At 41.8% G+C, this 22,522-nt stretch overlaps 2 protein-coding genes across 7 annotated transcripts; both read left to right on the forward strand.

Annotated features, from left to right (window-relative positions):
- The first annotated feature begins 579 nt into the window (after positions 1 to 579).
- On the forward strand, positions 580 to 11,273 carry LOC138110033 (histone RNA hairpin-binding protein-like). Of its 6 annotated transcripts, none has more exons than XM_069014645.1 (14): positions 616 to 686; positions 1,608 to 1,760; positions 2,244 to 2,360; positions 2,875 to 2,944; positions 3,596 to 3,700; positions 4,054 to 4,185; positions 4,869 to 5,018; positions 5,827 to 5,964; positions 6,558 to 6,674; positions 7,067 to 7,174; positions 7,632 to 7,745; positions 8,057 to 8,170; positions 8,927 to 9,118; positions 9,963 to 11,273. In XM_069014645.1, the coding sequence occupies exons 5-12, from the start codon at positions 3,672 to 3,674 to the stop codon at positions 8,160 to 8,162; spliced, it is 894 nt and encodes a 297-aa protein (XP_068870746.1). In that variant the 5' UTR covers positions 616 to 686; positions 1,608 to 1,760; positions 2,244 to 2,360; positions 2,875 to 2,944; positions 3,596 to 3,671; the 3' UTR covers positions 8,163 to 8,170; positions 8,927 to 9,118; positions 9,963 to 11,273. The 6 variants fall into 6 exon arrangements, with proteins under 6 accessions (XP_068870740.1, XP_068870741.1, XP_068870742.1 ...); XM_069014644.1 differs by having other exon boundaries at positions 622 to 686; positions 1,592 to 1,760; XM_069014639.1 differs by lacking the exons at positions 1,608 to 1,760; positions 2,875 to 2,944 and having other exon boundaries at positions 580 to 686.
- Positions 11,274 to 13,821: 2,548 nt separating this feature from the next.
- SLBP (stem-loop histone mRNA binding protein) lies at positions 13,822 to 21,617 on the forward strand. The gene is made up of 8 exons (XM_069012255.1): positions 13,822 to 14,183; positions 14,491 to 14,622; positions 16,825 to 16,929; positions 17,448 to 17,507; positions 17,760 to 17,891; positions 18,463 to 18,612; positions 19,874 to 19,958; positions 20,657 to 21,617. Exons 1-8 carry the CDS (start codon positions 14,140 to 14,142, stop codon positions 20,771 to 20,773), a joined length of 825 nt encoding a protein of 274 aa, XP_068868356.1. The 5' UTR covers positions 13,822 to 14,139; the 3' UTR covers positions 20,774 to 21,617.
- The last annotated feature ends 905 nt before the right edge of the window (positions 21,618 to 22,522 follow it).

Raw genomic sequence — 22,522 nt, forward strand, 5'->3', positions numbered from 1 at the left:
AACTGGTTAGTCTGCAGCTAAGTACCATTCCAGTCAGGATGGTATGTAGTAACACTAAAGTTCTGAGTGCCATTTCTTAAGAAATGCTTGTTGACTTTGAGCTGTTTAAGGAGTTGAGATATAAATACTGGAGCAAGTTATCTTTAAGGTCCTTTCCAAATCAAACTGTTCTATGATTCCATTAATGGTATGAAATGTGGGACACATTCCTGTAGCGTGTAAATTGTCGTGGCCACTAACCCCTCACGACGACTAGCAGGAAACTACCTCGTCCCCAAACGAATCCTTGGCTATTGCGTGAGGTAACGCCGTGCTGTGGGAGCTGGGTTTTCCCTAGATTTGCGAGCGGAGTGGGCCGGGGAATGCAGCCGCAGGGAGATGGCGAGAGGGCAGCGGTGCCCTCGGTGTGAGGGAAGCTGTGCCCAGGCCCTCACAGGGGCGCAGGACGCGCCCCTTTCCTCCGGGAACACCGACCAGGGCCCGGCACGAACAGCCCCGGCCCGGCTGCCCCGGCTGCGGCACCGCCCGAGCGCGCCTGCGCTCCCCGCGGGAGGACGGGCCGCGCCTGCGCTGCCGCTGCAGCCAGGGCCGGAGCCGGGGCCATGTTCGGCTGGGCCGCCGCCCGCCTCAGCCATGTCCGGCGGGCCGCGCCGCCCGGGCTCAGCGGGGCCGGGCGGGCTGCGCAGGTGGGAGCGGCCGCGGGGGGACGGGGAGCGGGGCGGGCATCGCCCTGCTGGGCGGGCGGGGGTGCGGCGCTGCCTGTCCCAGGGCGGCTCCGGGGGCAGCTGCTGGCTATGCAGCCGTGGCAGCCCGTGCTCCTCCGCCAGACGGCCCCTTCTCCTGCGGCCTCGCCCCCTTGCAGGAGCTCCTTCGGCCTCCTCTGCCGGTGGCGAGTGAGGGACCAGCTGCCCGGGCAGGCGAGGCACCCCAGCCCGGCTGGGAGCACTGCGGCTTGGCTTCAGGCTGGAGTGGGCGGGCAGTGCAAAGCGAATACCGGAATGTTTTTAAAAGGCAGAGTTTTCGGTTGTCATTTCCCCTCACGTTCTCAAACAGTGTCGTACTTACGACATGTGTTGTAGTGTACCTAAGCTGGCGTGCTTTTTAAAAATTTTTCTTTCAAGTCATTAAATCGAGTAATTGCTGAAGGTGGTCAGAGAAGGGTTTTATCCATTCAGTGTCTTGGCGAAAACCGAGCGGGTTTGGAAGCGTCCTTCTGCCTGGGTCTGTGATTCGGAGGGAGCTGTTTGTGCTGTGTGTTGTTGGTAACTTCGAGCCTCTGGGAGCAGGAAACTCCCAAAGCCAGGCAGGGTGGAGGAGGAAGGGAAAGAAATCATGAGTGCTTAACGCAGGAGTAAAAGATGAAAAATCCTTCCTTCCCTCTCCCTCGTTTAGTTAGGCGCAGAGACCTGGCACGTACAGAGCTGTGTGTTTGTTTGCTGTTACACACACAGAAACACCGTGTATCTACAGTGCAGAGGCTGCAGTACCAGGTCGTTCTCTCGAGCAGGTGTGGGGGTGGATCTGCAGGTGTGGTCCTCAGCCCAGAAGCCAGGTCTGGTGTTAGTAGATGCTGCGATTGTGTTTTGTTTAGTAACCTGTCATTTAAGATGTCAAAGCCGCCAGAATCGAGGAGGAAAATGTAGAGAACTCAACTCTTAAGCAATCCCTGGCTGACCCACCAGCGTGTTGCAAGCACTACAGTCAGATCCCAGGCTTCCTTGTGAGGGCTCTGCAGCCGTGTCTGGTCAAGAATTTCCTGGGTAAAAGTGTTTCCACATAAACATTTGACCTACTTCTCCTTAGCCATTGCATTGAAGTGTAGTTCCTAAATTTGGCTTTTCCATGAATTTACTACGGGATGGGGCAGTAAATAAATGTCCTCCACAGACCTGCTGCTGGAGGATGGTCTGTGGATGTTGGCACATGCCCACAGGTCTATAAACACTGCTGACAGTGCTCAATTAGGTTTTTTCTCCCACCATTTTGTCTGAAAATAGAGTATATGTTTGGTTGTTTAAATAATAATGGCTTATTTGAAAATGTTGATGTCTTAATTGCATTAATCAAAGACATTTTCTCAGCAATTGCACTGTCTAACATCTTTGTTAAGTAAGTGTTTCCTGAATAAGTTGATGTAAATCACATATCTGTATGTGAAATCAGATTGTCCATATTTGTTTTTTATGGGCAATGTTCAGTGACTACCAGTGACTTGATTTCAGATGAAAATTCTTGTTTTCTAGTTCTGTGCAGCATCCACACTGCTGGCATCAAGAACAGGAATATAGAAGCTGGAAGGATTCAGATTCTTTGGTGCTTGAGGAATATCAGTGTGGCCATTCAGGCCACTGGCTGGACAGGTAAGGAATAAATGTGAATTTTCTTTACATCTCCACTTTGCTACACTCTTCTCTAGGACTCCAAGAAAAGCTTGGACATACTTAGGTTGAGTGTTTTCTTATAACAGAGTAGCACAGAGTTAGGAGATGATACCTGCATCATGCCTGAAGAAGACCACCCCGTTTATCTAATTGAAATACATGCCATGGTATTAGCAAGTATTCCAAATGAAAGGGAGAAATGCTATTTACTGAAGCAGTAGGTTAAGCCCTTTATTGCTGAAGGCTTCAATATTAGTATGAAATTCCCAGTGAAGCCATATGCTGTTATTTTCATACTTTGCTTATGCATCTTTAAGTGTGGGCAGGCCATCTTTGTTCACTTCACAGTGCACTTGGTATATTCAGTTCTACTGCAGTTTTTAGTGAGCACCTTTTTTTTTTCCCTACAGTTATTGAGAAAAATTTGAGATGAGATAGAATTTTATACATAGGTAATTCTAGGAATATTTTTCTTGGCTTTTGGATATTCTAGACTGAAGACCTACGGTGGAGGAAGTGGTTGAGACTTGTATCTTACAGTCTGATAGCAAGGGTGGAAAGTGGTGAGTGCTGAGATATGTGCAGAAAACTGAACAGAATGTAAGAGGAAATATTTTACTGAGGGTACATGAAAATATTTTTTTAATGTAATTCATACATTTCTGAATATTACGCTGTATGAAGGTGATATTAATTTTTGATGGCATGTTTAATATTGTTTCATTAATAAATTAATCTTCTGAAGACCTTAGGAAAGGCCTTGTGTTCAGGAGTGTTTTCTGTGTCTTTGATGTGGTCATAAAAAATACTAACAGTATGGCATGAGTGTGAGACTTAAGTGGATGTGCCAGCAGTGTTTTGTGTTTCTCTTTTGCTGAGTGGATATGTTCCTTTTCAGTGTGGAATCTTTGTCCTGTGTTAAAATTATGTTGTCAGCACGGATGGTAATTTCATCTGTTGATGTGAAACCATTTAGGGAAAGTAAGACTATGAGCTAAATCTGCTTCTGTATTACTTACATTACTTGTTAAATGTTGAGGCATTAAAATTGACAGAAGAGGGCAGGCTGAAGGTGACTTTGAACTGAAACAGAGAAGGAGCATGCTTGTGTTTTTACAGTTGTGGAGTGCTTTTGTCCACTATTGATGTTTCTGTTCATTAACTGTGTTACAAGCAGCAAGCATTCATGATGAATTCCCATTATTTTCTCTAAGCTCTACAGCACCAGAACATTCTAGGCCTCTTTCCAGTTGCCCCAGCTGGGAAGGTAGAACTGAAGAAGGCGAAACAATGAGGACATCAAATAAAAAAATCACAAAGTAGGTATTGAACTATTACTGCTTATTGTTGCCTTGGTTTTAGCAATAACCATCTGATGATCTTTGACTACTTTACATGCATTAATGAGTATTTGAAACACAGGCTGTTTCATATCAAGCCTGAAGGAAGCCTTAAGGAGGGAGTAGCACTGAGAAGTTTTATCTCAAAAGCTACTTGTGTGATTATTTGAGGTTCAGATTTGATTAGCACAGCTTTCACTTCTGTGAACTAGTGAGTTCAGAGTGGTGCTCACTGTCTATCAGTAAGAATACAGGCAGTTCTAGAATATGTTTATGTAACTTGTAAAGCTATTAAGGTTCTTTTCAGCTTAATTCTTACTTTTATTTTCAAGTTCTGTTGCAAGTGACTCTGCTAATCCAGCTGAATGGGAAACTGATGAAGTGGTCCTGAGAAGAAGACAAAAACAGATCAATTTTGGAAAGAATACCCTTGCATATGACAGATACCTTAAAGAAGTTCCAAAGTAAGTTGCACTGTGTTGCAGCTTTCCAAATGAACTCTTATTTGTTCCTGATGTGTGTCTGTGTGTAGAACAGCACACAGCCTTAGTTCTCTTCAAATTCTTCCTCTGGTTTTTATTGCTGACTGTGACATTTTATGGTGTGCAGTATCTCTGGGTAATTTGAGTCAGCTGTCCCAGCAGTTTTCCCTCTCAACTTAGTGTTCACCGTAAACTTAAGTGTGTGTGGGATGGGGCAGGGCTGAATGGGGAAAGGAGCAGGCCTTGAAGCTGTGTGAGCATGAAGGTAACTCCATCCCAGCCAGACTGGGTACAGTACTAAATAAAAGAAGCTGCACTTGACTCAGGAGAAATAAAGTTGAAGGAGCTGGAGGTTGGGATATTATTGAAGGAGTATGAGTTATGCTTCTGTTTCGTGTCTGTCCATGGGCAGTAGGGATCTGCTTTTGGCAGCTATCAGAGAGCTGGACTGGATAAGCTTCCAGTCTGACTCAGCACATGATGGTTAGTTGTTGCTTTTGTGATCTATTTTTGGTAATGTCTTATACACGTCTCAGTTAAGTGTTTAAAAATATGAACTTTATTTATCAGACCACTGATGCCTGTGTGATCTGATGAGCTGAGGATTCTTTTTAAGGGAAAAAACCTCATGTTCTGAAATAATAAATATTACTGTGTATTTACAGGGACCAGCGAATTCCAGGAGTTCACCCTAGAACTCCCAACAAGTTCAAGAAGTACAGCCGTAGGTCCTGGGACCAGCAGATCAGGCTGTGGAAGATAGCACTGCATGCTTGGGATCCTCCTGCTGAAGAAACCTGGGATCTGCAGCCAGTGTGTGTATATGGGTGAATTAAGTCAGGGCTTAAGGAATTTAAGGAGGGCTCTGTAGTTCCTTTAGAGCATTCCTGACTGGGAGAAAAAAGATCAGACTCAGAAATGGGAGTCTCCTTGAATGCTTTGTTTTCCGTTTGAGTTCTGTTAGTCTTCAAGATATTCCCATTATTTAGTCTAAGATCGTCTGCAGTCAGGCATTTATGGGGAGGAAGACATTTGGTCTGCCTGCAGAAGTGCATTCCTCCCCTTTGTCTTTACACTGGTGGGCACAAGGTAACATTACTTTTCTAGAAAGCGAGAGGCATAAGCACAAATTTGGTGATTACTGTTCCTTGACTTTGATAACCTTTCCCTCTTTCCTTTTCCTGATGTCATGGAACCATGTGTCTCCTACAGTAACAATATGTTAGAGGATTTGAGACGTTTAAAGTGAGAGAGAGATTTCTGTGCTCTCTTCAGGAGAGTGTCAGCTGCATTCAAGATGGAAATATTTTTATCTTTTCACAACTTTGAATTTCTGTAACAAGGCTAGCTCTGCTAATTGATGCCACCTCATACTTTACAAGATTTGGACTAGTAAATTGGGAGGAAAAGGGTGAATGGAGTTCTTGTAGCTTTGTAACTGCACTGTGTAAGTAGTTTTACCTGTGTTGTAATTAACCTGTGGTAGAAGTTGCAGTTTTTACACCATTTGGATGTCATATGAGATGAACTGTTAATTATTACTTCAGTTTAACTGTTTTCTAGTTGGAGCAGTAAGCCAGATGGGTAGTTTTTTAAAGCTTTTTTTTTTCCTCCTGTTTTTAGTAGTACAGAACCTTCAGGTAGTTCCCAGGAATGGTTCTGCAAAGATGAGGATGTTTCTGGCTCCTTTGTGTTTGACGAAAAGCAGAAGAGAAATGAGTGTGAAGATGAATGCAGACAGACTGACTACATACCTGAGAGGTATGAGAGAAAACTTCTGTGCTTAACTTAGGGAAATAATTCAGTACGTGTCAGTTTTTGTAGGAAATGTTTAACGTGGAAGAGTAGTTAATGCTCAGCTCTGGAGTTTGGCACTTTAGCTGTTGAGCGTAATCCATCAATGGTACAGAGCATTGAATGTGGAAAAATTACCAGCACTGCAGAATTACATGATTTAACAGAAGGAAAGGCAGTATTTTTTCAGCATCTTAGAGTACTGAGGTTTCTTTAGTCATTGCTGGAATGTTCTGAAAGTAGGGGAGCTTTTTCAGAAGCTGTTCCTTAATAGCATCTTGCCTGTCTGCAGAACAGCAGGGAGGCTGACTGTGAAGTACCTTGTGCACTTCCCTGTTTACTGAAATCTTTTGTCCTGGGGGAAAGTGTGTGGAGCTCAAAATGGTTCTGCTTCCAAACTGTGAGCCATTTGCTCCATGTTCCTCTGTGTGACTGAAGAATCATACCTCAAAAGAAAACTTCCTCTGTAGCATATGCTATTATTTAGCAGAACTCTGATAAACATTTAGACATAGATAAAAAAATGTTATGTGTGTAAAATCTGTGTTTTATTTTTGTAGTTTCTGTTCTCCTGATTCTTCTCCAGTATGGAAGCGCAGAAAAAGAAACAGTTCTGACTCCTCTGTGGTTTCAGAGAGCAAAAACCATTATCTGCAGATGTACCACACACTGGAAAGGTATGAAATTATTCTCCATATGGGAATTCATTGATATTACAAACTAACTTTTGGAATATGACTGGTACTTTTCCCTCCATTTGTTAACAGCTTTAATTTCATCTAAAAATGTGTGCGATTTAATGAGGAATGGAAATCATGTCAGAATAATTGTGCTGTATGATAGCAAATATTTACAGTGGTCCATTGCAAGTGTCAGAAGACACAACACGGGGGGTTTTGTGTGTAGATTTAAGCAACACGAAGGGTTTGGGCAGTTTAGTAGACATTTCACACTAACCTTAGTAAAAAATGTTTATACAGGTGTGGTTTTTTTTCTGTCCACTTAGCCCCCTTAAGAGGAGCTGTGTTACTCACGTGCATGGATTCAGACCTTTTCATTTTCTTTCCAGCCTTACTGACTCAGGACATCAGGAGGCTTTTTCAAAGTGCTCAGAGTGGGAAGCCTTAGGTGAAAAAGATGAAGTAGTGACAGTACAACAAAGTATAGGAATAACAAGGTAAATACTCCAGTGATTATGATGTTATTTCTGTTTATTGCTTATCCTGTAAAGGTGTCCCTTTTCCCTTTTCCCTTTTCCCTTTTCCCTTTTCCCTTTTCCCTTTTCCCTTTTCCCTTTTCCCTTTTCCCTTTTCCCTTTTCCCTTTTCCCTTTTCCCTTTTCCCTTTTCCCTTTTTACATTTCCTCCAGCACATGGTATGTTTGGTTGGTACTTCTCTTCTTTGAGCTTACTCAGCTTTTTCCACTCTGACTTTCCCATCTGTTGCTTTCTGCTGTCTGCCATCCCAGATAATGCTGGAAAATGATGAGCCCCTTTCACACTCTGTCTTGTGGAAAGAATTGGAAGTTTGCCTCTCATTTCCTCAGCCTTTAAGAGCTGGAAGCTTCCTCTCTGTCTCCCTAGAGATTAAGTTGTTTTGTAGTGGCAACAATGATAGTTTTTTGTTTTTATGCAGTGACCCAATTCCAGCCAGTTGTTCTTCAGGATGGAACAGTCCAAAACAGAGGAAATCCAGCTTCTTTCTGCCTGACAGCAAGACTTGCAGAGATGCAGACTGCAGGCTGGAGAGGTATCAAATTGGGGTTTGAGGGGTATTTTTTAATTAATTTTATAATTATAAATTATATTAATTTAGAAGCTTAGTTGCTTTCTTGCTGTAATTCAATCCAAGCTTTTATTATAAACATTGACTTTTTTTTTTTTTTGCTATTCTTCTTAGGGATGTTTTGGTCGATATTTATATGTTGTGTGGTAAAATTCTGTCCTTATGTTCTTTATGTTCTATGTTATAGTCTGTGTTAATGGATTGTAGCTATTTAATATTTAAAAGTTACCATAATAAAGGCACTTAGTCTTTGGGTTTGTTTTTTTTATTTGTAGGCTTAAACTTTGTAGCAGTTTATTGGGAGGACATCAGTCAGAATACCCTGACAGAGGATGGGGAAGTGCAAATGCTGAAGATACAATATTGAGGAAAAAAATCTAAATACCAAAGTGAGTTTGTGCTGACTACTTACGTGACCTGTTCTGTTTCAGTAGCTCATCCACAGTATCATTCTACAGATTCCAACTGTTCAGTTCAGGCAGATCAGTTTCTTTTTTATTCCTTTATTTTATTAGTGTTTTATCCCATCCTCTTGCGCTTAATACAGCACCTTAATTAAAAGATCTAATGCTTCAGACTTAGGAAATTGAAATTGTTACCTGTCTGCTAGAAGATGGGTTTTTATCACTCAAATAAAAAGTGCCAGTTTTTTCAATTATTTCAGTAGCGCCTTTTCTGCCTCTTAATGTTTTTGTGATGAAGTTACAACTTGGCATTTGCAGGAGTAGATTTTAGTGAAAATTTTCTCTTGGACTGTAGATTCCTGTGGTGCATTAATAGGATGGATGGCAATCTGGGTCAAACAGGTTTTATTAGCAGGTAGTCTTTTGTGTAATTAGATTGGCTTTGAAGTACATTTGATGCAGGCTCTGAAACATGGACTAGGATATAAATGTCTGTTAAAGAGTGATCTTTGACTATTTTGCATAATAAAACTCATTTAGAATATGGCCAAAATTAGTTTTACACTTAGATTTTGTATTATAGTAATATGAGGAAAAGGCAGCTAGAGCTTTTAAAAAATTATGCTGATGGCATTTTTATTTTGACTTCATTGATTTTTAAGTTAAATTCTTTGAGCATGAATAATATTTAACATGCATTCACTTCCCTAAAGTGCTAATTCAATATTTGAAAATATCTAGTCTTTCTTTGTATATAGAAGTATTGAAGAAGGAATTTCTCCTGTGACAGAAAAAAGACTTGAAGAATAGGAATGTAGTCTGAGACCAGCAGGTCAAGTCTTGGAAAACTGGTGCTGTCATGTAGGATCTGCACTGAAAGAGGAAGATTTACAGTCAGCAGACGTGCAATCAACATAAGGTGAAATTATTCAGGTAAAAGAAGCATCTCTGTGTCACAGTTAAGAGCCTTTCTGGTTTCCACATAGTTGATACTTAGCGTTTTTTCAGTGGTCTTTGTTGTAAATAAGGCTGTATTAAGGAGTGTATATATTCAGTGGGTTTGTAAATATTTATGTTAGATGTAAAATGTATGAAGTGAATTAAATACCTTCTCTGTGGAGCAACACACTGGTTTTCTGGGATGGAAAGATCAGTATTTAGAGCAACATTGCCTTTAACCTTGGCTTTTAGGTGTGAGGAGCTCTAAATCTCAAGTGTCAGGAACTTTATCTGTGGAAGTTTAATCTTGCTTGAAAACCAGATAGTGGGTTACATGGTAGAATTCCACACTACCTTCCCTTGCTAAAAGAAAATTTGTCATAATCAGAAATAAATATGAATGTATCTGGTTGCTTTCTGGGGAAAAACCTTAGTCAATAGAATATTTTTAAGATATGGCAGAAATTGATTAATTATAATTGAGATAAAAGTCTATTTTATGAATTAATGACATTTAGATGAAAATTATGTGAGTGGTTGAGAAAAATAGGCTCAGCTGCTTCCTTTTCTTCTTGACAAATACTTTAGGAATGTAGGGTATCTAGTACTGTATTTTCTCAGTAATTTATGTGTTCAAAATGTTCATACTAGCTGTAACACTTTCTTTGGTATGGACAATACGGGTTTCTCCTTTATACTGTGCTATAAGCTCACCATATGCAGTGCTCTCTTCCATTTACTGCTACTGTAATGCTACAGCTTAAAAGAGGAAATGTTTTGCTGTTAATGCCTGGATATAGCACATTTATAAAATGCTGTTACCTGCTTTTTTGTTTAGGTTTCTCCAGATCTTTATAAGGATAGATTGTTTCCTGCAAGCTGTGCCTCAAGTGTAAAACTTCAGATTTCATGAAGCCTGTGCTGCAATGACAATGGATGTTCCTTAAAGCTTTTGTGAGGACATTTCTGCTATGCCTGCATTGGCAGGTGACATGTGCATTATATTGCAAAGCTGCTTCAGGTGATGGATCCTGGCATTCCCTCTGGAGATCTTGTTCCTCAGAGTGTGCTGATGTTTCACCAGGAAATTGGTGAATTGACTGGACTCCAGCATTGAGTCAAACTGAAGAATGCCACCCCTCAAACGAAGGAACCCTCTCTGCTCCACTGGACCAGAATTGTACATCCAGCCCGAGGAACTCCTTCAAAGGAATGTAGATAATTTCAGCTTTCCTCCAGTCATTAAAGACAAGCTGTTAATAACTTTGGATTGGGCAATCACCCATTTGGCCTATTTATTGTTCTCTGAATTAAGCTGGCATTTGCCTAAGCCAGGTGAGAGAAGAGAAAGGAAAGGTAGATGGTTTATCAAAATCAGATCCTTTTCTTGAAGGGGCTCAGTGACTTTTAGAACAGCAGCCAGCTTAAATACCTGGATTTTGCTTTTATGTGTGTTGCAGCCTGACCCAAAGAGCCAGTCCACTGTTAAAGAGTGGGAGAGGATGTATTCAGTGCCTGTTGTTCCTACAAGTATTGGGGATGAATAGCAGTATTTGCAGGTGTGGAGCTGCTCTTGTCCAGGCTAAGGAATTGTGATGATGTTGGGATAAGCTCTCCTTTGTTTTACTCTGCCAGCACTGTGTGCAGAAGTTTGAAGTGAGAGCTGTGGCTACAGTAGTTTATACTAAATTCATGTGCCAGTTGCAAGAATTTTACAGTCCTTGTGTAGCATGTACTGGGATACCAATGTCTGCTAGAGCTGGGAGTTGTCTCTGCAGGGTTTGGTTTTGCTTTTCACCACAGCCTTCTGTGGGGCTGGAAGTACCCAGGGCCAAGAGCCCTTTGTGCTGCTGATTTGGAAATAAGCTGCTTCCTGAGGAACTACTCTCACTCCCAAAATGTTATTTCCAGGCATGCTCAGGCATTTTTCCCAACACAAGGGTGTATCAGTCACACACCACAGAGCACGGAGTGTGTGTGTGTACAAGGGAACATCTGTACAGCACTTTTCTAAGGAGTAATATTTAGAACCTTGTTGTTCCAGTGTGCATGCTTCCATGTGATTTATGGTGATTGTAAATAAAGGAATGTGTTACATTTTTGGCAATTTGCCTTTATGCAGAAGAATTAAAAACTTTAACTTTAAAAATCCTTGTTAGTCTGCTTTTGGGGTTGTGTTATCAGTTTGATTGTAAAAGGAATATGTGGGCCTAGTAGTCCTTTTTTGTTTGTTTTAGGGTGTTTTGTTTGTTTTGGATGGTGGTTTTGCTTTTTTAGCCCTTGCTAAAAGGGGAAAGGAGGAGTCTTCAGAGATTAAAATTAGACTCTTGAAGGGATTCAATTCTGGTTGTGTCCAGCCCCTCAGTTTGTGCTTAGGGCATTGTGGCTTAGTGGAATGCAGCAGCTGGAGTCCCAGCACCCATTCTGCCATGGAAAGGTGTCCTGCTGGAGAAGATGGAACTGCTAGGTGAGAGTAATAGGCTGTCAAGAAATATTTAAACTCATCTTAAGTATTTCATGAGTATTAAGAGCCTTTAAGCTTTTGCCTGAGATAGACAGGGCCTGCGGTGGATTTATGGGCACATCTATAGGATTTGTAATTCAGCAGTCCTTAAAAGATCTTTGTATTTCTTGGTTGAAGGTATTAGCCTAGACATAGCATAACCAATCTGTGTGTGGCAGTTAAATTTTGGGCAGTTTTATTCCCAAATCCACATTCTGTATGCTTGGACAAGCTACGGTAGCACAAGGGAAGGAACGAAACAGCAGATGAGGTTTGAAGTCTGCTGAAGTCATTTCATGCAGTGCTGCCCCTGGATGTAGAATCATCCTGTGTTCTAATTAGTACCTTCATTAGTGTAAACAGAGCAGTCAAAACTGGAACACAGCCTGTCCATGCACTTGTTTACCTACCCAGGGCTGTCTGACACGGAGTTTACAACTGAGGTAAGCGAGCAGAAGTCTGGCACTCCACCCCCAGTTTTTCCTTTAATTTTACTAACTTAATTAAATCTCCTCTGCATAAATCCGTGCTCAGTTTATAATTAAGCCAAAATATCCCCTGAACTTCAGCAGACAGGTTATAGTTTCTGCCTAGAAATGATAAGTATCTTCTGTTGGCATGCTTCCACTGGGAGAATCTCCTTACAGATGATACATTATCTATGCTTGGGGAAACCATCCTTCACTGGCGGTTCTGAAATGCCATGGGTTGTGTGTACTTTGTTTCCTTTGTAAAACTCCTTTGAGGTCACAGCTGAGGATGTCTCCTCCCCTTAAATTCCCACTGTCGTGTGAAACTGCTTTTCTGAAGGATTTTTGTTGCTGACAAGGACAGAAAGATGCAGTGCAGCTGTAATCCCTGAGCTGTTACTATCTATCCCAGCAGATAGTTCTGGATAAAATGAATTTAATTTGTACATAGTGTTATGCTAAAAGTACTGTGTAGCTTCCAGGCGGTAGCTGTTCTCTGTCTGGCTTGCTTGGATGTGTTCAGGTAAACAGATTGTTCTAGCTTGTGTCAGAGCCAGGCTGAAGGGAGAGGAGTTTGTGCATGTTTTGAAACTCTGCTGTACTTCAAGCACGACTTTGGTTCAGGAACACAGTTATGTTTTCCATAGTAGTGTGTGGGAAAGGAGAGGTGCCAGCAGAGCAGACTTCTCTGCAGGAACGTGGATATTCATGTAGGTGCCACACAGAAGATGCGTGAGTTTGTACAAAATTTACTACAGTAAGGCCAGGCAACAGGAAAGGAATTTTCAAGGTAAATCCCTTCATGCATAGCAAGGCTGAAAGTGTATCTTCATTAAAAAAAAAAAAACCCAAAACCAAACAGCTCCTGTTACTGTGTGTTCAGAAAGTCTCTCCAAAACCATTGCTACTCTTCAATAGCTGCTTTTGTGTTTTAAGCTGATTTTTAAAAACCCACCAAACAACTTTTCCTTTGCTACTTTTGCCATCTGTTTTACCAGATGTGGTTCCTGGGGACGTGGTTTAGTGATCACCTGGTTATACAATAATGGTTGTATTTGATGATCTAAGAGGACTCTTCCACCCTTAATGAATCTGTGATTATAAGGCTTTTTCAACCTTAGTGATCTCTGATTCTAAGGCCAGAAGAAACCATCTCTCTGAAGTGTCCCACCAGTCTTCAGGCTGCAAGGGCTGCAAATGTGTTACTGTTTAAAGCTGTTTGTGTTCTCTTGGAGTTCTTCAGGTTGTTTCTAAATTGCTGTTCTAAAATGTGAGTGTATGCCTAATACCAGGACAAACGGGATCTCACTGTGCATGCATGTGCAATAAAAACTCCAGAAAGCTCCACCAACCAAGGCATAGCAACCTCGTGGCATTACCCAATCTTCTTCACTATTGATAAGAAATTTAATACCATGTCGTTGTGAAATTTACGTGGTAACCATCTGGCGTGGGGTTTGAACTGGCCCTTGAAGTACCCTGTCCGCTTCATCGACTGTAGAGCCGTGCCGGTGACCGTCATCCTTCCTTCATATCTGAATCGCGGGAATTTGTATTTTCCCTTTTGTTTGGGCTGGGTTTTTTTCCTGTTGTTTCACGTGGGTCCCGCCGCCACCGCGCGCCAAAACCGCGCGCCACCGCTCTCGATTCTCCCGCCACCACGCCCCGGGGGCGGGGCCGGGCGGGGCGGGCTGAGCCATTACCCTGGCGGGGGGGGTGCCGCGTGTGTGAGGCCGTAAGGATGCGGGGCGGCGGCTGAGCTTTCCCGCTTTCCCCCCTCCCGTCCGCACCTGTCCCCGTGGAGGCGCCCTGCGGGGAGGCGGAGCGGGCGGTGTCGCCCAGCGCCGGCGGGAGATGCGAAGGGGCTGAGCGGGAAGGCGGCAGCGCTTCCTCACCGCCCGTTCCGGCCCTGCCTCACCGCCCGCCTCAGCTCCTTCACCGCCCGGCTCTCCTTCACCGCCCGCCTCAGCTCCTTCACCGCCCGGCTCTCCTTCACCTCCCGGCTCTGCGTCCAGCCCTCCCTTCCGAGGATACCTCGCACCATGTCCTTCCGCCAGCGGAGCCCGCACGACAGCACGAAGAGCAGGTAGGGCCTCCGGGCTGAGGCGGGGGTGGCAGCGCCGGGCCTCGCTCCCCCGGCGCTGTCCGGCTCTCGCTCCCCCCGGCGCTGTCCGGCTCTCGCTCCCCGCCGTCCCGCGGGCGGAGTTCTCTGAGGGGGTGCGAGGGGGGGGGGGGGGGGTGCGCAGAGCTCCCTCAGAGGGCCCGCAGCGAGTGGCGTGGCCTCGCTGCGTTGGTGGGAGCGAAATCGGTAAATAACCGCGGTCTGGGAAGAAGATTAAAGCGCTAAAGCCCCCCCGGGTGCTCACCTCGTGTGTCGCTGTGTTTGTCGCCAGCACGCAGCACCCCCCGCGCTGGGCCCAGGCGCGGAAACGCGGCGCCGATGGGAAGCGGCGGAGGCAGAACGAGCCCGAATCCTCCGTGTTTGAGGAAAACAAGCCCAGGCCTGAGGACAGCCGGCTGGACAGGTGAGGAGGAGTTGGACAGTTCACCAGGAGCTGTTGAACTAGCAGTTTTGCTCAGTTTTCCAAGCCCTGCTTGTTTATCAATCACTCATCAGCCACAAGTAGCTCGTTTTAAAGGAGGGAAAAGGATCGAGTGCAATGCCCTTATCTTGGCATTCTTAATTCTTAAGAGTCAACATTTTTCGTTCTTACCTCTTGAAATACATTCTTGATAATTTATGTTCTATTTCATGCTGGTTTACTGCCATTTATCAAGAAGTAATAACGTACAGGCTAATTATGTTTGTAAATACAGGCTGTAATGTAAAAAGAAATTACAAAAATTCAATTCTTAGAAATCATTTATTTTATGTTTCTGAAGGGAGTACAGACCACCTTGAGAAGCTGTGTTGTATTTCAGCACATTTGTGTGGGGATCCGGTTTTGAGGTCACCCCATAGTGGTCACACTGCTGTTCGCTGCCTCCTGTGTTTCCCCAGCACAGCTAGACTTAAATGACTTATTTTACATCACATTTACAGTCTGAGCTATTCATGCCACAGTCCCTTTAGTCACTTTGATCGGTGGATGGGAGTTGTGGCCACAGCCCAGTTGACTGAATCAAGGTTTCTAATGTAAAACAGGGTGGGTTGTGCCTTGTAACTACCCATTTTCCTTTGCTGACAACAGGGAACGCGTTGGTCAGTGGCTCAAGTTACACTGTCCCCAGAGTAGCTTAAACTAATTTCAGGAAGCATGGTTGAATAGCAGTACAAAAATGAAACTTTACACATAGTTTTGTCAGTTTCAAGGTAAATAAGCAACATTTCTGTGTGTCTTCCAGTATTGAATTGTGCAGACTTATTTCCTGGTTTCAGTTTGGATTGAGCTCTGAGAGAAGTTGTTCTCTTATTGGGCTGAAACTACTTTTTGTTTATGCCAATCCAACCATGTCAAATTAAAATTCTCAAAAGTAAAGAAGATCAGGTTGGAGGCTGGGTCATCTATAATCACAGCACAGGTGCAGAATCAAACAGGTATAAAAAGGTACCTCACAGGGTTGAGGAAAAAGCTCAGGAGTTGGGAACAACTGGGATTCTACTGTTTGTTCTCTGCCACGGGAGAGCAATAATTGGATATGGCCTGTGTTCTCTGCACAACTAGAAATCAGTAAAAGCAAAAGTTAAAAATCCTTGGAGCTTGAACAGATCTTTGCAGAGGTACCTGTATTGTTTGCTATGGATTTTTAATTTTGCCAAGTTTGTAACTGGGTTTCAACTAAATGGAACTTTTAGTTTGAATTAAATAAAACATTCAAAGTTGTGCAAACCATTTTGGGAGCAGGGAGGGAGTTGGAGCTGGTTTTAGTGCAGATGGATCTAATTCCCTGACTCTAAGGGACATGTTTGCACAGAATCCTGGAAAGTCTCCAGAGCATTTCGAGATCTACTGAAAAAGCTGTGCTCTGTAGGATACAGTTTTGAGTTTTACTTAGTGAAAACTGGTCATCAGGAGGACAGATGGGAAACATTGGATAATCTGAATGCAGGCAGCTATAGATGGCTGGGAAAAGATCTGAGCTTATTCCCCTGCAAGAGTCTGAACCTGCTTGCAATGCTAATGGGCTGCAGTAAAGTTGTTAAACCGGTTGCAAAGCCATAGTAAGTCTCAGTTTCCTAGCTAAAATAGGACATTTTTGTGCCTTTGCCTTCTCTACTAGGCATATATTTACACAGAGAAACTCCTGGTGCTATCATGTAACTTGAATTAATTAGCTTTACATCTTGATTCTGTGTTCTAATTTTTGTCTCTTATATAGCTAATGAGTCTGCAGTCATGAAAGAATAAATAATTGCTAAGTCATTTAGTGGAGTGAAAACAAGTGAGTGAATAAGTAAAGCGGGTATTTCACGTACCATTTTCTGAAGGACATGAGCTGGAAGTTGCTGAAAACACAGGCTGGGTCAACAATCTATGCTGTGTTTCTATAAGAGATACCCACATAAATTTTAAGAAAACCCAACACAAACCACACAACCTCAAGGTGGAACTCCCAACTGATGCTTAATTTTACAACGATGGAATTTTAATAGAACAACACAAGATGTTCATGGCCATTTTGAGTACTGTAAATAATTATGTTTAAGGCGTCAAGCTGTGAGTGTGGGAGATAAATACAATAACCCAGGCTTTTAACACAGAGCCTTAATTTTTTTTCCTTTCTAGTTTTACAACACCAGAAGGCCCTGGACCCCTTTCCCGGTGTTCAGACTGGGGAACTGCAGTGGAAGAAGATGAAATGAGGACCAATGTCAACAAAGAAATGGCAAGGTACCCCTGGGTGTTTAAGATGAAGTGGGGAAAGGAAGGGAAATGGAAATTGTCTTGTAGAATCTGTTTCGACTTCTATTTTTAACTTCACCTTTGTAGTAAAATCAGGGCAACCTCAGCCTCTTGTCTGCTGCTTTTAGATCAGCTTTGGGTTAAGTCCTGCAGGAATGTCATGGGAAACTCTGGAAATTGGATGTGTATCCCTAAATATCTCCCTTTTGGAAGAAGCTTTTCCTGAATCTCTTAGATTGAAATACTTGAAGTACCCTCTCACTAATGACTGGCTTTTTTATATCATTGCTCTAAGAAGTTGTTATAGGGAAAACAATTAGGAAAAGAAAGTCCTTGTATTTTTTTTTTTTATGGAAAACTGAAATATTTATTTCATAGTGGAAAGGCCTCTACAGTGTCTCAAGTGCTGCTGCTTTGCTGAGAAGTTAATTCAACTGTGAGCTGTGACAGTGCTTAATGTTCTCTTTGTGTACATATGTTTTTAATACTGATCTAAACTCTTACAGATACAGAAGAAAACTCCTGATAAATGAATTTTCAAGAGAAAGGAAGTCCTCCTCAGGAAGGTAGGTTAAATTTCTAGCTTAGCTGAGGAAAATCTTGAAAATAGGTCTGAATTTTCGTTGTAGTGTTGCTTCTTAAACCACACAGTTTAAAATAGTTCATCTTAAGTCTGTTCCAACACCACAGTTCAATAACACCCTGAGCATTTATTTGAAAAGTTTTAACACATTTATTTATAGTCTTTTACAAGTGGGTTTGTTTGAGTGTCACTGGTTTTCTAGTGGTCTCAAACCTACAATGTTTTTTTTCTTCAGTTCTGATTCAAAGGAGTCCACAGTGACAGCAGAACTTGAGACAGATGAGGTGGTTTTGATGAGAAGACAAAAACAGATAAACTACGGGAAAAACATGATTGCATATGATAGATATATTAAAGAAGTTCCTAGGTAAGCTGCTTGACTTTTTGGAAAACTAAATGTTCTTTATAAGCACGTGGATGTACTAAACTTGGTATTCAATACACATTCAGATAGGAGGCATCTACAAATGAAACTATTAAACTTTTAAGATATTTTCGACTGTTAGGTCACACTAATAATGAACTGAGATGTGGTTTGGGGTTTTTTTTTTAATGAGTCAGTATAGAAGAAATACCTCATGCTGCAGAAATGGAAATGAAAGTTCTTTTGGTTGTCAACAAGAGCAACAAGAGGAAATGAAACTGCTTTTTGCTGTGAGTTGTCTCATGACTTAATTATGAAACAAAAATGGGCTACAGTTGCTATTGAGTTTGGAATGAAGTTTTCAGACCTATAAATGATAATCCTTTTTTTTTTTTTTTTGACTTGTAGTTAGAAAAACTAAAGTTCATATTGAGCTGGCAAGTCTTTGCTTGAGTGCTGGAATTGCACATTAGTCTTTTCTCATAAATAATACAATCAGTCTTTACATTTAAAGCCGTGTTAGGTATGTATGAATAAAACACTGATAAATTTTCCATGTCTCATATCTGAATAGATGCCATCGTATACCAGGAGTTCATCCCAAAACTCCCAACAAATTTAAGAAATACAGCCGTAGGTCATGGGACCAGCAAATTAAACTGTGGAAAGTGGCACTGCATTCCTGGGATCCACCGACTGAAGGAGGATGTGATCTGCAGGAAATGTATGTACAGAGTATTCAAGATGCTTTCATAGAAATTATGATGTGAAGTCTCATGTTTAAGAAATAAACATTATTCCCAGCATAGTTCTTTTTGAGACAAGTCTGAATGCTGAATGCTTTCACTAACTATTTGTCCACACTTAGTGCTGTTTAGTTCCTTCTCAATCAAAATATCCAATACCTTCCCAAACCTTGCTGGTGGGAGTAGCCTTGCCCAGTGTCCTTGGAAGGGCGTACATACATATCCCTCACTTTTTTAATGGTGAAAGCAGAGCCAGTTCTGCACTGCTCTATAAAATAAATCACCACGCCATCAACATGAGCTGATTCTTTCAGGGCAGTCTTCCAATTATCTGGTAGGAGCAGTGCTGGAGAGTTCTCACTAATGGCAGGTCTCCTGAATATTGAGCTTGGACCAATCCAGTGTACAAGAACCTGCCTCACCCTTCCCACTTGCTAGTTCAAGAACAATGCTGTAAAATGTTGTTTCTTGACCAGAGAGGGAGAATTGTGAACTCATCCCAAGGTGCCACTAAACTCAGCATGGCCACAGGTGTTCACAGCCCAAGCTCTAGAAGATCTAGTGTGATGAGCCAGTTATTTTCTTCTATAGAAAGCAATACAGCTGATCAGGCAACATGTGACATAAAATGGCACTAGAGAATGAAGGGGACAAAGATGGAGCTTAATTCCTCAGGAGGCAGTTTTATGTTAATAAAGTAGTGTTTTTCCTTGATGGAATGCTGATTTTAAAACCAGTGCAGAGCAATAGGATCTAAAAGCAAAGCTTCCTTTTAGCTTCCCTTTACTTGCCATCAGTGTGAGGGGAGTTGGCACTTTAGCCAGAACCCTGCTATGTGCACTGGAGTTGAAATACTACCTTCAGATGCTGGGGTCTAGCTCTGGGGATAATGGGTATTAAATCTTTGCAAAACCAGATGGATGCAAACCTTGTCTAAGAAAAAAAATTCCTTCCTCTCCTGTAACATTTGTATTGAGGCATTGTTTGAGCATTGGGTTTTCATCTTTGACAAGTTGCACTACTCAGTCTCAAGACTTTTAATTCAGTCCTTGGCCATTTTGGCTGTACTGAGCTGTCCTCCAGTTCTGTTTGTTCTCCCCAGTTTTCCACCACTGTCCCTGTGATCTCTGTAGGTCTCTTTGCTCTCCTCTGGCCAGTTTTCAGAACTGCACCACAAACTGCAGCTTAACACTAAAATATCAATTTGTTTATGCTGTATTATTCTAAATGATTTTACAGTTGTCCAGTTGACCTTGGTGAGATGGAGACAGAATCTGTTGGAAGCAATTCTACTGAATCTCAAACAAGCTGTCAAGATAATGATGTGAGCATATCTGTCATTTGCATAAATATTTGTTGATAATTGGCTCGTTGCTTAGAGTTATATCCAGAGTAGCCTGAATACCTGACAAATTCCATCATTTACTATGTTTAGGGACTGTTTAAAAAGCTGAGCAATCTTTAAATTCAGGTATTTTCCAGCTATAGCCATTATCTGTCTATAGTCTTGGTTTAGAGGATTATAATTTAAATTATCAACTCAAATTAAAAATATTCCATTTTTTCATAGCCTACAAAAGAAAATTTCTGTTGAAAGCAAATCAGTTATGAACTGTAACATAGAGTTGAAATACTGCTTTAGATTGCAATATCTAATTTCCTTGTCACACAGAAGTAGGCTCCTTTTATATCCAGAAAGCACTTGGTACAGCTCAGCAGTAAAGATCTAGGAATGCTGTTCTTACTGGATTTGTTTTTCTGATTAATATTAAATCTGCATAATGTTTTAGTGTTTGCATATATATGTCCTTAGAACACTTGCAAGGTATCTTCAAATGTGGTTGGATGGACAGAAGCCTACATCTCTTTAATCCTAAGGCTAGCATTGGGTTTTATATGGCCTTTAAAGCATTTTTAAGCTTTTGTTATAGGGCTGTCTAAATGAATTACAGAAGTTAATTGAATTACCTGTACTAATAACTTCTACTTAACTAGTAATTATTAATTGCCTTTGCCTTCCAGGATACCTGTTCTGGCACTCCCACCAAAGTTAGACATCTTGACTATCAAGCAGAAGGAGAATTTGACTTGGAAGTGTGTTTGAGTGAGCCACTGAAAGAATTTGATACAGTGAGTTAAATAGTCTTGTGCAAACTGTTTTAGAGAAAGTTTTTTTAAATTTGAGAGGTTAGCTTGATCCTTAACCTGTTAAGAGTAAGAAAGCTTAAGCAAAGTTGAAGACTGTTCTCAAAGTTGTGGTTGGTCTAGATACTCTCCAGACCAGACTTCTGTAAAATTGCAATTAAGTTGTGTGACTTCCTGTTAACTTTTAATTTATGTATATCAGATTTTTTTAATAGGAAAACTAGCCAAAGGCTGTGCTATCCCCTAGTAATTATAAATAGTACAGCAAGATCTCACCAATTTCCCCCCATTCCCTCCCCCACTGTGAACATGATTTCAGTTGTCCACCTGCAGATCAAAAGCCAAGTAGAGAGATAGTTTTTATGTTATCTTGCTTTTACATCTGGCTTTTCTAAAAGGTCTGACTTGAAATAATGCACGTGGTAGCTGAACCATGTGGCTGATTAGTACTAGTAAACCCATCTACTGCAGTTACTGTAAGATTAACTACCTTACCTTAAAAAAACCCCACTTTATTTGCAAAAATGTTTCAGAAACAATTGGGAATTAAATATCCTCAAGAAATTGGAGGTCAACATGATAAAGTCTAAGCAATAATTTTTTTTTCAGAAGCAGTAGCCTTAATTTGAAATTTGTAAATAGTCATCAGTCATTTATTAATGCAGTCAAGAAAACAATGTCTAGGGAAAGAGCTTGATTCTTTCAATTTGCTGGTTTTAAATGTAAAACTGTTGTAAATGATAACAACTGTACAGATTTTCTGCTGAGAGCAATTCATGTTTCTGTTGCTTTTGTGTGGGATGTTGCTGGAAAATAAACAGAACTGCGTTTACTTTTACATACGACTCTTCATTTCCTGCTAGCAGTGCTCTGTGGATAACGAAACACAGGGAAGTACTGGAAGCCAAGTGTCTCATATTGGTACTAAGCCAGCATGTATCTGTGTTAGCATCATCCTCTGGCTTCGAGGGAGACCTTAAAATCTGTTTACTTGTGTGCAGGCCACCAGAGTGAATTTGAGACAGTTTAGTTTAGTAGCTGTCCATTAGCTGGTTGCCAAGTTCTGTTCTCTAGGAAAAACTGCTAGAAGAGCTGGGTGAACACTTCAATCTTCTTTACATTTTCTACAGTCACCTCACTTGTACTTAAACTCATCGACTCAAGGGACTATCTTAGCAAGTAATATTGCTTACAGCTGTCTAATTTGTTAGGCACTCTTGAAATCAGGTAGCTTAATCTGATGGGGAAACTTCCAAGAGGAAACAGTGGCATTGGGATAAGGTTGGTGCTAAGCTCTGATGTTAAAGGAGACAGCCCTTCCTAACATGTATTTTTCCCAGAGAAGGCACCAAAATGGTATTTGCTTTCTACCTGTACTGAGCTCCCTCTGTCCTCCCCAGACTGCTTTTCTCATGTCACATTTTCTGGCCATGCTGTCCCTGGTTGTTCTTAAGTATTTCTGTTGTGCCAGTCTGTACCTGAGTATCAGAACTGCCAGTAGAATTGGTTTTTTAAAGACAGTTTTTCTATCCTGATGTAGCTACCCAAACAGGTTGGATCAGTGGATATTCAGGAAATGGTTTAGAGCCTTCTGAAGGGTAAAGTTACTTGCACCTGGTTTTAAAATAAGGAAGCACATGGGTTGGGACAATCTCTCCAGCACAAATGCAGGCTGGGGTATGAACAGATGGAGAGGAGCCCTGAGGGGAAGGACTTGTGGATGTTGGTGGGTGGATGAGAAAC

Source organism: Aphelocoma coerulescens, chromosome 4, assembly GCF_041296385.1.
Source record: "Aphelocoma coerulescens isolate FSJ_1873_10779 chromosome 4, UR_Acoe_1.0, whole genome shotgun sequence".
NCBI lineage: Eukaryota > Metazoa > Chordata > Aves > Passeriformes > Corvidae > Aphelocoma > Aphelocoma coerulescens.